This window comes from Hesperophylax consimilis, chromosome 15, assembly GCF_061612785.1.
Source record: "Hesperophylax consimilis isolate HC1 chromosome 15, BYU_Hcon_1.0, whole genome shotgun sequence".
Lineage (NCBI taxonomy): Eukaryota > Metazoa > Arthropoda > Insecta > Trichoptera > Limnephilidae > Hesperophylax > Hesperophylax consimilis.
The window spans coordinates 12,461,323-12,472,389 of NC_142850.1; the positions used below are offsets into that span (position 1 = coordinate 12,461,323).

Consider the following 11,067-nt stretch of genomic DNA (forward strand, 5'->3'; position numbering starts at 1 on the left):
TTTTTTTTATTTCTGAACGAAGTCTTGAAGAAAAACCTTCAAGGTATTTTTTGAGGATATTCAAATTTTAAAATATTTTTTGAACAATACGAAAGGACGGCCATAAAAAGGTCATATTTCTGATTTAATTTTGATAAATGCTAAGTCTGTATTAATAATAAAAATAAATAATTTTTTTTTTCCGGCTAAGAACATCATATTTACCGTATTGCGTAATAATATTTTCATTATTTCGAATTGATAAATTACTAGACACCGCCTTAAGGCTGGCTTACACGCTAACACTATGACTTATCGTATGTTTTATTGGATTCCACAAATCATATATATAGGTAAAACAGAGCATGTAGACAGCTAAATGTACTTCTTACCGAATCAGAATTAAATCCAAAGTCAGTCAGATGGGAGAAATGACAGGAGAGGCATTATTTGAGAACTGTTACAACAAAACAGCGTGTTGAACACATTTCACATCCATTTTTGGCTCAGTTTGCATCACCGGAGGTGCAACCATTTTTATTTTTCCAAATTTTGTTTGTCATGTCATCTTTATAATTTTACATATGTGTTCCCCTGTTTGTGGCAACTATGTATGGCGTTATCAAGTCCTGCAATGGACTACCGTCCATTCGCAAATAATTGCACCAGTCGTCTGGTTCCCCTCAGTAACCTATTATTGACAAGACTTTGCCTTGACCATCTTCTATTTTCCCCGCGTCTGAAGTTGTTGTACCCGTTACGAGGAAAACAATTGAAAAAAATAACAATAGTACTTCCCCCATGTGAGACACTAAATATAAATAATACTGTAAAATGAATATAGGTTAGGACACCAAAACACAGAAAATTTGGAAAACAGAGGAAAAGACGTTACTTGTAAATATTCATAAAATGTACATGTGTCTTCTGACTGATAAAATGAACAATTAAGTTGTGGCGTGTAAACCAGCCTCAATATAAGTTATTATGAAGCTAAAGTTTAAAGATAATCGATATCCTATCCCGATGACTTGACAATTCAGCTGATTATCTGTCTCACTGTGAAGAATAACTTTTCCCAGCAACCTAACCTATATAGGAACTCTGTGGATCTGTGTAATGTATTGTACGGCCTATGTGGTCAAGAGATAGTCTCTCGACTAGCAATCCAGAGGTCGTGGGTTCAAATCCCGGCGTGCGTAAGTAAATTTTGTTGGATTAATTTGTTTTATTTCACAATTTATTAATTAAAAATAATAATACATAGTATATTTGCAGCACATTCTAAGGAGGATGATACTCTCAGTATCACCCTGACGTAAGACCACAATTCAGAATTGAAACATTAGTTGAAATGGCTTTAGCTGTGTTTGGTGAACAGATCTGAATAGCTAGGTACTTCCCCACCTTTCTCTCCCCTCCACACTTTTCAGCCTCACAACATACCCAAATCAGGAATGCCAAAGTCAGTCACAGTTGAGAGCAGTTTGGACTCTAGTGCAGTATCGACATAAAAAAATTTCTAATTTCATCAGCAACTTTTTTGAGCTCCCTTCTTCCTCAAGGTTTCTCACGGAACCATAAAATATACTCCATTATGATCCCCTCTGCCACACATGCACAGTTTATGAGAATTGCAGGAGAGTTATCAGTGGTAAAAGGGATCAACAATTTCAAAAAAATAAATGCAATTTTCTGTTTTCAAGGGACCGAAAAACCAAACTTCTTTGTAATGGGGTTTTCCTTCAAATTGTGTGGGAATGAATTTTGAAATGAAAATCGTAAGCTCCTTCGGATGTGCCTTTATTAAATTTTTTTTATACATAAAATTGTAGAGTAAATCAAACATACAATGTAAAACCTTCACATACTGGCGCCCACTCCAGGTGGTGATTCTGCTGAGACGTCATCTCGATGGCGGGAAAAGGCCGGTTTCCTTTAGCACGTGCCATGGAATTCCAGACACCTCAACCGACGCTGAGAAAGCGTTTTAGCAAAACCACCCAGTATTTGTAGGTTATTAATGTTGCTTTTTTCTGAATGAACATCCTGAAACAAGAGAAAAGTAAACATAAGTAAATTAGATTATAGGAACATACGCTCGGTTCATGTAACAATACAACTAGAAATAAACTCATTTGTTTGAATCCGCCAGCCTAATCAAACCTTCATCTTATTAAAAACCTCGCTACAGTTAGGAGTTTTAAAGACCCAAATGATGAATGGTGCACAAACGGTGCAAGACAATCGTGTTGACGGTTTTTCTTAAAAGACTGTCTATTTATTGCCATGTTTTTAAAAAATAATGCTCGACAATCTTTGGTTGACATAATGAGGAACGGAAATTCATACTACGGTGCATAATATTATGAGTGCTGGTGGTTGCATCAAGTTGCTAAATTCCTATAACCTTGATTAAATATATATAGTTTTTTGTCAGGCAATCTACAGCGAATTCTCTGCTTGTGAAAAACATATGTTCAATTACTAATCAAATGATAAGGATAGGATCTAGTGTGCAAAGCATTTATTATTATGTAACAAATTTACGAAACCAAACCGAAAACCACAGAAATTAAATTTTGAAACAGAAGGTGGCAGCTTGGGCCTAAAACTATTGTGTTCACATGCAACTTTTAACGAACCAAAACAAAACTGCTGTTAACATTTAATTACATACGTGATTTTGGTCAGCCTCGAATGAACTACCGGAGATAATGAACCTATTTAGGTAAATTAAAACAATTCTGAGGTTTATGCCAGACACAGTGTACTTAAAGCGGGCTATGCTAAAAAACAGATTTACAGTTCTGACATCGAGATGTAAAGTTATGACTGGGGCGATGATATAAAGACGAGGCTTCTACTAAACAAAAATGTAAATAAGCTATTAATAATTAAATGTATTCATTTCCACAAATATTTAGAAAAATATAATAATATGGATCATTGGTATTTTGGAAGTAGGCCTAGGTTACGAATAACCTAACAAGATTTGAAAATCTACTGCCATTACAACAAGCTGAAAATGTTGCTTGTGTCATGATGGAGGAATTAGCCAGCTGAGGAATAGAACACACTAAGCCCGTGTGGGACCCAGACACAACGCCAACTCAGCCACTGACCGGTTTCATTTTCATTTCATTGTTTTATCATTTGCTGTCAATGTGACAAAGTCAATAATATTGCACCACAAGAATTGCAATAACTGGAATGTTTTATCTTTTTTCTTGATTAGCTTGTTATTGACATAAAAATGTGATCCAAAGGCTTACGCACAATAGATTAGGAAAGGCAAATTAGGCTATTCTGGGATGATCATCAACACTTTTTAACCTGACCTAAAATATAGATAATTGTTATTTTGAAAGTTGGCCTGCCTGGAAAAAAGCCCCTAGTTTATTCAGCTTTATTGTTTCACAATCATTTGCAACAACTGTCAATGTGACAATATCAATAATATTGCACCACACTAATGCAATAACTGGCATGTACATCTTTTTTCTAGATTATACTGTTTTTTGACATAAAAATGTGAACCAGAGGCTCGTGCACAATAGATAAGGAAGGGTAAATGAGGCTGTTCTGATGGAAGACCGTGTACACTTTATAACCTGACCATCTTCACTGTCACACTTGTCACTGTTGATTATACTTTCAGGGAATAGTAACCAAGCCCTCCTCACCTTCAGTTAACCTGGCTCGTCCTCCAGTGGGCTGGCACAGGATGGTGGAGCAACCTGGGCAGATTACTGCGTTCTGTGCGTGGCTGAACACTGTCGTAATTTTGTAGCATCCAGGGCATTTGACATCCATGAAGTATGAATTGGGATGCTGTACTAGCCTCTTCAGCTTGTGACGCCTCTTCTCCGCGGCGGGCGAAGGGTGCAAAAGATCCACAGCGAGCTAAAAAAATCACAATATTCATCAGTAAGAAAATGAGACTTGAGGTTATGGTTCATGTTTTTGAGGCGAAGAGTTGTCATATATATTTTTTAAACATAATATACACAGCGATTAAATTTAGCGTTATTTCACTTCAAATATCAATAAATTAGAACAACTTCCGACACTTTTTTTAAAACGCATAAGGCATGTCAAAAACTGCCATGTGTAAAGTCGGGCAGAATGGAGACCAACTTTAACACGACAGAATGCCTGGAATGACGATTTCGACAAATCATATTCAACGAAATATATGGATGACAAATGTAAAGCACTTTGATGGCGGTTAAATAAGCCTAAAATGTATATTTTTTAATAAAACGTTATAAGTCAACACGAACCGGCATGGTATCAGCTCAGTTGCAGAAACGGAAAAGGAAGTACAAATGTTCATAGATATATGTGACAACCTATTTCGTTGAAATATAACCATAGATTTTGCAGAAATTTTATGAAAATGGGGAAGGTTGTGGCAAAACATGTATATTCGATTGATCGTTTTATTTTTTTGTCGACGTTTCTCTCACCATAGGACGACATTTTTCTTTCGTGGGGGAAAGGATAGAAATAAAAAAAAAACAGATTTGAAACTGAAAAAATAAATCAGAAAACGAACTTCCAAATTTATTGTTCAAAAGATAGAGGTATATTAGATAAAGCCTACATTGCTCTTCGAAATATGGGCCACTTGCATCGGTTCATTGATACCATATACGATACCACGGGCTTCAATCGGTGAAATTTGCTTTTAAAAGTTTAAAAAAAACTCAAGGAGCGCTTGAAGTTGGCGAGCCGGTAACCCAAATGCTCCGGCACGTGGCAACCTTCGACTCCGTTCGTATATTTCGTTCGCGGTCGGAAGGATTCGGGCGACATCGAGAGTCGCCACACCTCCCTTCCTACTTCCCGCACGGACCAATTTTTTTCACTGATTATGTAAGGAATATAGACTCTATCCATGTACCTCAATGTTGAAAAAGCACAAAACGTCGTATTTGGGCTACGTGTGAAATGGATTCTAAGAAGAATTGAATTAGGTGCATTATTTATTTTTTTTTTATTTAATATATATAAGTGGGTACAGGATATAATATGAGTACATAAAAATATATTCACAATACAAAATATATTTGTGTTCTCAATCTCACCAATGAAGAAACTGGTTCTTGTGCTTGGTGAGAGAGTTACATTAATTATAAGAAAAATAGAATACCATTATGCTATAGTAAGTATATATATGATAGGAACAATATATAAAGAGACAAAATCTAAATACAGTGGAGATGAGTATAGACTGATAATAAATATCAATAAAGGGAAAAACAAGCAATTATTTCTGAAAGAGTAACTTCATATAATGTAACATGCATATAATGCTATTTTGAGAGAGATGGCATTAGGATATTAGAAGTTACTGAAGAGTTTCAGTAACTTGTAATACACGAAAATAGCATTGTTTGGTTTCAACTTGATTGATTACTAATGAAAACAACAATTTAAGTTGGGGGAGACGGAAATATGTGCACAAAATAGATTCTTTTTTGGTTAATTTAAAGAATTTAAGCGTATTTCCTCACCTTCAAAATTAACCAAGATCATAAACACCAGAAAAAAATGCCGTCTGTCAAAACTCGTGAAATTTTTACAACATTATTGCATCTTTTACCACCTCCCCCGACATATACAGAAAAGTTGTTCCTTATATTAATCCTAAATTCTTCTCGTACATGGTTCTGATTGTTTTTATTTTATTTTTTTATATCTACCTTTGTCAATCCCGCAACACCAATTTCAAAAAATTCATTTTCATGTTTAAATATTTCTTGTTTTTGATCCCAAAGACAGGCTTTATAGAGGCCAATAACTGTGAACATTATGTCACCCGATCACTACAGCCATTTTTTTACGAGCGAATGAAAAAGTTTCTTCTTAGGGGCGCAAGGAACCCAAGAAACTAAAAATCGCCAGCGGAGTTGAAACATGACGTGGTCACGCGTGTCGATTCGGTGTAAAACTCGAACTATGACTCATACTTGAACAACAAAAGTACATGGGCTTTCAACGTTAGTTGTTGAACTAAAAACTCGATAAACTTTGTTAAAAGAAGGTTCATACTTGTCAAGCTTTCAAATGTCATTCAACCATTGAATAAAAAAATAATTACTTAGGTCTATTTTATTTAGTCATTGCATTCAACAGAGAGTTGATCAACTAAAATTGAAATGTGGCTACTACACGTTGGGCCAATGCGCTGGACCAACGTGTACAAGACCACTTGGCCGTTGCATGCGTTTGCCGCCAGCCAAATTTTGACCGGTCAACCCGATTATTGTCGGTTTTCGTGCACACGTCAAAGGATCTTGGCGCCAACCGCCGAAAGCGTTCCCACGTTGGCCCCGTCTTGAGTTTGCAATCCATCCATCTAGATTTTACGACCTCCGCGATCGAGGTGTAAAGTTTTCGACTAGCAATCTGAAGGTTGCGGGTTTAAATCCCGGCGTGTGCAAGAAAATTTTATTAATGAATTTGAGTTATTTGTAGATACGATATTATTTGAACCATAATATTTTTCACTCAAGTTCCTTATTGTAAGATTAATAAGTAATAATGAATTGTTAACGATTTTCCTAAATCGTATTTTCTACGCATTTCTACGCGTTGTTTGTTGTACCAATTGTATATGTCTAATAGCAGTTCAGATGTTTCGATTTTAGTTGATCAATTCTCTGTTGAGTGATACTTGAAAGCTAATCGACAAGTGTAACCACCCTTTCAACAAAGTTGATTAAGTTTGTAACTGAGCGACTAAAGTTGAGAGCCTGTCTACTTTTGCCCTTCAAGTATGAGTCATCGAGTTTTACGCCGAATCGACAATCGTGAACACATCTTTCAACTCACTTGCGATTTTTAGTTCCTTGCGTCTTTTAGCGAAAGATGTTTGATATATGGATATGTAGTACCGGCCCTATGCGGGCGCAATTCGAGCGGTTCGCCCCGGGTGCCGAATTGTCAAGGGGCCATGTCGGTGGTAATACCTTACAACTAACGGTCCTACCCGGAGAGAAAACAATTTTCCCCTAATGATAAATGAACAGGCCTTATATAAAACAACAATTTAAGAATGTCATCAATTTGCCTTGATAGTAATATATCATCACGATGCAAAGAATTTTCGTTGTAATGCAAATATATTTGGATTTTAATGAACGCGTGTTCTGACATCATGATAACATATTTGTTATTTACTAAAAGATTATCATGAAACCTGTTAATTCGTTCGTAAAGATTGCAATCCCCTTTTTATCGGGAATCACCAATACACCAATAATTTGAATAGATTCATAATAAATCAGCAATCTCTGTGTAACACATCGCTCTTGAGATTATTTTTTACCGAAACGGCGTTACACAAAAATACAAATCATCCTAATATTATTGATTACAGTAAACATACCTAGGTGTCTTCTGGTTTTGACAAAGGGCGTTAAATTTTTCTAGCGCCAGGCGCCGTTTGGCTCATGGTCGGCCCCATAAATAAACCAATCACTAGATTGATAACTCCGAGCTTTTGTAGGGGGAAATTTTGTCCACTATTTTTTAACCGATGACGTCATTACAGCCTTTGATTTCATAGACAAGGAAGCCGAAACAATAAAAAAAAGGCGCGGCCATAGACAATATGATCTTTCCTAGGTGCCTACCTAGGAAAGATCATATTGCCATTCATCAGCCTAAAATATTATTTTAAAAAATAAATGTTAGAAATGTTAACAAATTCTCTCAGGACGACAAGGTTCCAACTCACAAAGTGCGGTCCTGCAAAAATGAGCTATAAGGTATCTTTCCTTACGGCACATTTTCTCAGGACGGCGCTTTGTAAGTTGAAAATCTGTCGTCCCGAGGCCGTCGTAAAAATAGCTTCAAATTACTAGAAATTTGAATTCCTTTACAAGGAAAAACATTTTCAAACAATTATTGTGCTTTTCTACGACAGTGTTGAATGTTAACATTTCTCTGTTTATCAGAAAAATGAAAAACTTTGTTACATGTGAAGTATTTTTATTTTATTTCACTAATATGACAGAAACAATAATGATTATCAAACAAGAAACTATAAATATTCTTACACAAGGGAGCATCGTTTTTTCGTGTGGCGACTGAATTACTACCGCTGGGTCCTACAGGAACACTTGAATCTGAAAAAAAATTATCTTTTAGATTGAGGAAAGGAATGAAAAAAGATCTGCATAATGGATGAAGACATTTTCGAATATTTCCAAGTAACATAGAACAGATGTTTACCTTCATAATCTTCCTTAGTCCTTTTGGAAGAAGGATTCATATCTCGCAAGACGTAATAATATGGTCTTTGGTGACATCACACGGTCCTGTAATGTAGGGTCCTGGCGGAACATGATTTGCACCTGTATTTTCGTCACAACGGGTCCGATACTGTCGTAAATCCGGATAACTACCAATGCCGGGAAGATTTAAAGTCGGCAGTGCGGAACTTCGAAGTGATCCATTCGGCTTTTTGTTTCTGATGGAGAAATGGCAGCCACAAACGAATATAGGTTAAGATACGAATTCGATTCTGTCGATTCTACAGGCCCATTCGCCGAACCTGCGCTCCTCAAAGCTTCCGTGTTTTGGATATTTATGTCGAGTCGATTGTCTGTCAGTACATCCCTTCACACAACACGGCTTGATAACTTTACCTTCAGACATTTCACATATCAAACAACTCAAAACAACAATATGAACTGTCAAGATGGCGTCACATTCACATCCGTCACATGGTTTCAGGCATTTCCGGGTAGGTGGAACGTAGCCTCTCTTTCTGTTACACGGGTCTTATGCTAGAGAGAGTGAGAGATCAAACCACGACGGCTTTTCATTGGTCGGGCTGTAGCGACGTCATCAAAAACCAAAAAAAGTATCGGAGTTATACCCCCCTGGTCGGCCCTGAAAACATGGCGTCTTCGTGAAAACCTCTACCAAAGCTATCTTCGGGATCAAAAACAAGAAATATTTAAAAATATAAATGCAAATAATATAATATTATTTTCGAAATGGGACATAAAAAATAAAATTAAAAGCAATCAGAACAAGGCACAAGAAGAATTTAGAATTAGTATTAGTATTTCCAAAGTGGAAGATACTCTTTATCACCCTGATGAAAGATTATCAATTGAAATGGCTTTGGCCGTGTTTGGTGACCAGATCTGAATAGCAAGGTAATTCTCCTTTACCTTCCTCTTTTCCATCTCCTTCTCCTCCCCACTATCTTCAGTGTCACAACTTACCCCAATTGGGGATGCCATAGTTTCATTGGCTCCAGATGGTTGGGGCTCTTGTGCGGTTTCAAATTAAAATCAATCAAAATAGAGTGGAGTCTTGAAAATTAAACTCCCAGTGTCAGACATCTCAAAGTTATTTCTAAGTTAGTTTTTTAATAATGTTTTTGACAGCTCTAGAGTTGCCGAATTTTGTGCACGCGTATGCAGAATTAAAAAAAATGATACTTCATTTCAACTTGATTACCTACTACAAAAACCAACTTTTTATTTCGGGGGAGATGGTAAAAATGCATTAAAGTTACATTTTTTTCCAATAGCGTTCTGCATAAACTTTGAAGGTTAGGAAATATAGTTAAATTATTTAAATAACCTAATAAACTATTTTGTGTGTGTATTTCCAACTCCCCCGAGTAAAATTGTTGTTTCCAATATAAAACCATTTAATGTTATTTATAAATAAATGTGTATTATGCGCGCATCGTAATTCGGCGACTTTAGCAAATTTTTCATACGAGCTATTTCTCCCAAAATAGTTCAATTTAATTCTTCTCAGAATCTATTTTCTAACCCAAATATGTTCGTTTTTGTACTTCTTTAATGACATTATATCAAATTATTTCCACAACATGTAAGAATTATAGAGACGCAGGCACGAATAATTTCAGTTGATCATCAATATCGGTTCGAGTTAATCTGAAACCTGTAATGATCTGCCCTTTCTTACTTCAACTTTTTCTTCTCTTCTTTCTACGATAAATTTTCTTTAAGTCCCATAGGTAACTTTTCCATAAGGCTTTGGTTATGTATATATCCGGGGTAGGAAGGTCCTCCCTGCCGTCTTTCAATCCCTTGCCTCTCTCTTTATTACACACCCCTTCAAGTGTGTACATCCTAGTTTGTCTACGTGACGTACGACCTTGAACGTACTCATTTCACGAGACGGATCAGTATAAAAAGGCTTCACCGAACGTTGTGTTGGTTTTTTTTGTTTCTCGGTTTAGAAACCTAGTTATCTATGTATGTGTGGTATCCCTTGGTTTTTTTGAGATAGAGTGAGTTGAATTCATTACCGCTGTGTTTTAAAGCCATCTCATAAACCTGATTTTTCTGAGTCGCCTGCTCTTCAAACTAGCTACGTGAGTCTACCTGTCATAGGATTATGTGAGTATAATAAAGTGTTAGATTTTATATATGTGATATACATACGATAAATTTATGGTGTTAGTTGTCGGCGCCATCCATGTATATATTTTGGGAGGGGAAGGAGAGGAAAGGGAATGAATTTTTTTTCAAGCTAAGATTGGCTCCTCCTCTTTACCAAACAAAACCGATGGATGATAATTTGAGCAAGGCGATCGATATCTGCGTGTCTGGATATCACAACCGGCCGGGTCTCCCCTTGTTCCAAATCGGCAACCGTCACGCCAGAATAAAGAAAACCAGGTCTCATCACCAATTTCAGAATTGCCCCAACCTCAAACACCTCCAGGAAATCTACTTTACTGAGTGTAGAAGGGGAAAGCCATGACATCCCTTGTCACGAATCTAGTCGCGAAAATGTGACACGTAAGGTCCTAAGTTACGTGCCACCTCTAGAAAACGTTGTAACTCCCTCGTCGTCGGGGATTTACATCCCTTTCTAGGTCAATAACATAGATAACACACGACAATCTTGTCGACATTTAGCCTGCTTTTTAGCGATAGGTTGTGTGCCTACCCATTCAGCCAATTATCATGTGAGATATATGTAAGGTCTACTCGAAATGCCAAATTTAGGATGAGGACTGTCTGTATTTTAATATTTGGTTCTAGTAATTATTTTATGAGGTTACTAGCATCCTCG

At 36.6% G+C, this 11,067-nt stretch overlaps 1 protein-coding gene across 1 annotated transcript; it reads right to left on the reverse strand.

The window, feature by feature from the left end:
- Window positions 1-1,765: 1,765 nt before the first annotated feature.
- On the reverse strand, window positions 1,766-4,320 carry RpS27 (ribosomal protein S27). The gene is made up of 3 exons (XM_089639979.1): window positions 4,266-4,320; window positions 3,666-3,885; window positions 1,766-2,028 (listed from the first exon to the last, which is right to left on the reverse strand). The coding sequence occupies exons 1-3, from the start codon at window positions 4,269-4,271 to the stop codon at window positions 2,000-2,002; spliced, it is 255 nt and encodes an 84-aa protein (XP_089496105.1). The 5' UTR covers window positions 4,272-4,320; the 3' UTR covers window positions 1,766-1,999.
- Window positions 4,321-11,067: the final 6,747 nt, after the last annotated feature.